Source organism: Fulmarus glacialis, unplaced genomic scaffold (assembly GCF_000690835.1).
Source record: "Fulmarus glacialis isolate BGI_N327 unplaced genomic scaffold, ASM69083v1 scaffold18295, whole genome shotgun sequence".
Classification (NCBI taxonomy): Eukaryota; Metazoa; Chordata; class Aves; order Procellariiformes; family Procellariidae; genus Fulmarus; species Fulmarus glacialis.
Window position 1 is genome coordinate 20598 of NW_009213842.1, and position 927 is coordinate 21524.

General features: G+C 61.2%; 1 protein-coding gene across 1 annotated transcript in view; it reads left to right on the top strand.

Moving 5' to 3' along the window:
* Positions 1-927, top strand: part of LOC104077205 (scavenger receptor cysteine-rich domain-containing group B protein-like) — a gene marked incomplete at both ends in the record, with an annotated part of 4706 nt that overhangs the window by 3324 nt on the left and 455 nt on the right. The window contains 1 exon segment of the mRNA XM_009578350.1: positions 636-716. Within this exon segment, the coding sequence (XP_009576645.1) occupies positions 636-716 (81 nt within the window).

The following is a 927-nucleotide window of genomic DNA, read 5'->3' on the forward strand; positions in this document are numbered from 1 at the left end:
GCCCGTGTCTGGAAGGAGCGAGTGGCTGCCAGGGACCAGGCACGCCACCAGACCTTCCCTCCCCTTCCCCTCCCTAGATGATGTATTTCTGCCATTCTCCGCTGATTACCATTTATAATGTTAATAATCCCCCTGAATTCCCTCATTATCACGGCTAATGACAGGAGCACTAAGTGCCGGCGCTTTCCCTTTCCCACTATTACCGAACAAAGAGGCTGATGCAGGAGAAAAGGGACAATTTTCTCAGGCTGGTCCTTTCCTCTCTAAACGTCCCCGTCCCCTCTGGCACCTCGCCCGGGTACGGAGCTGATGGCACCACCATGCACGGCCCTTGCTCGGTGGGGCAGGGGAAAAACGATGCTTTAGAGCTAATGAACCCTGCCTGATAAACCTGCCGGGGGCGCGGAGAAGCGAGGGACCCCTCAGCACTGCAGGTGGGACCTCGGCGCTTGGGTTGGGGTGGAGGAGCACCATCTCCAGCACGCGGGCAGCAGGGTTGTGCGGGTGGACATGGGCCATCTCCATCCCCATCACCCTGGAGCACCCAGACCCTGGGTCTGTCTCCCAGAGTCAGCAAGTTCACAGCTTTGCAGCTTCTCCCTGCATGTCACCTCTGTCCCTCTGTGTCACCGTAGGGCTGGACACCTCCACCATCACGTCCTTCACCACCTCGGTGGCCCTGGACTATGAAGAGACGCTCACTGCCACGGCCACAGGTAGGAGGTCAGCAGCCACCCAACTCACCCTTGTGCCGTAGCCGGGGCTGGGGGCTTACTGGGGGAGAACCGTGTCTTCTGTGTCCTCCCGTGACCCCAGCACGGTCACCCTGGGGTCCTGCCGCACGTAGGTGAGGCTCGGGGGGTGACATTGCCCACGGCAGGGGCTTGCCATGGGGCTGCCGCGGTGCTAGAGGCTGCTGCCGTGGGC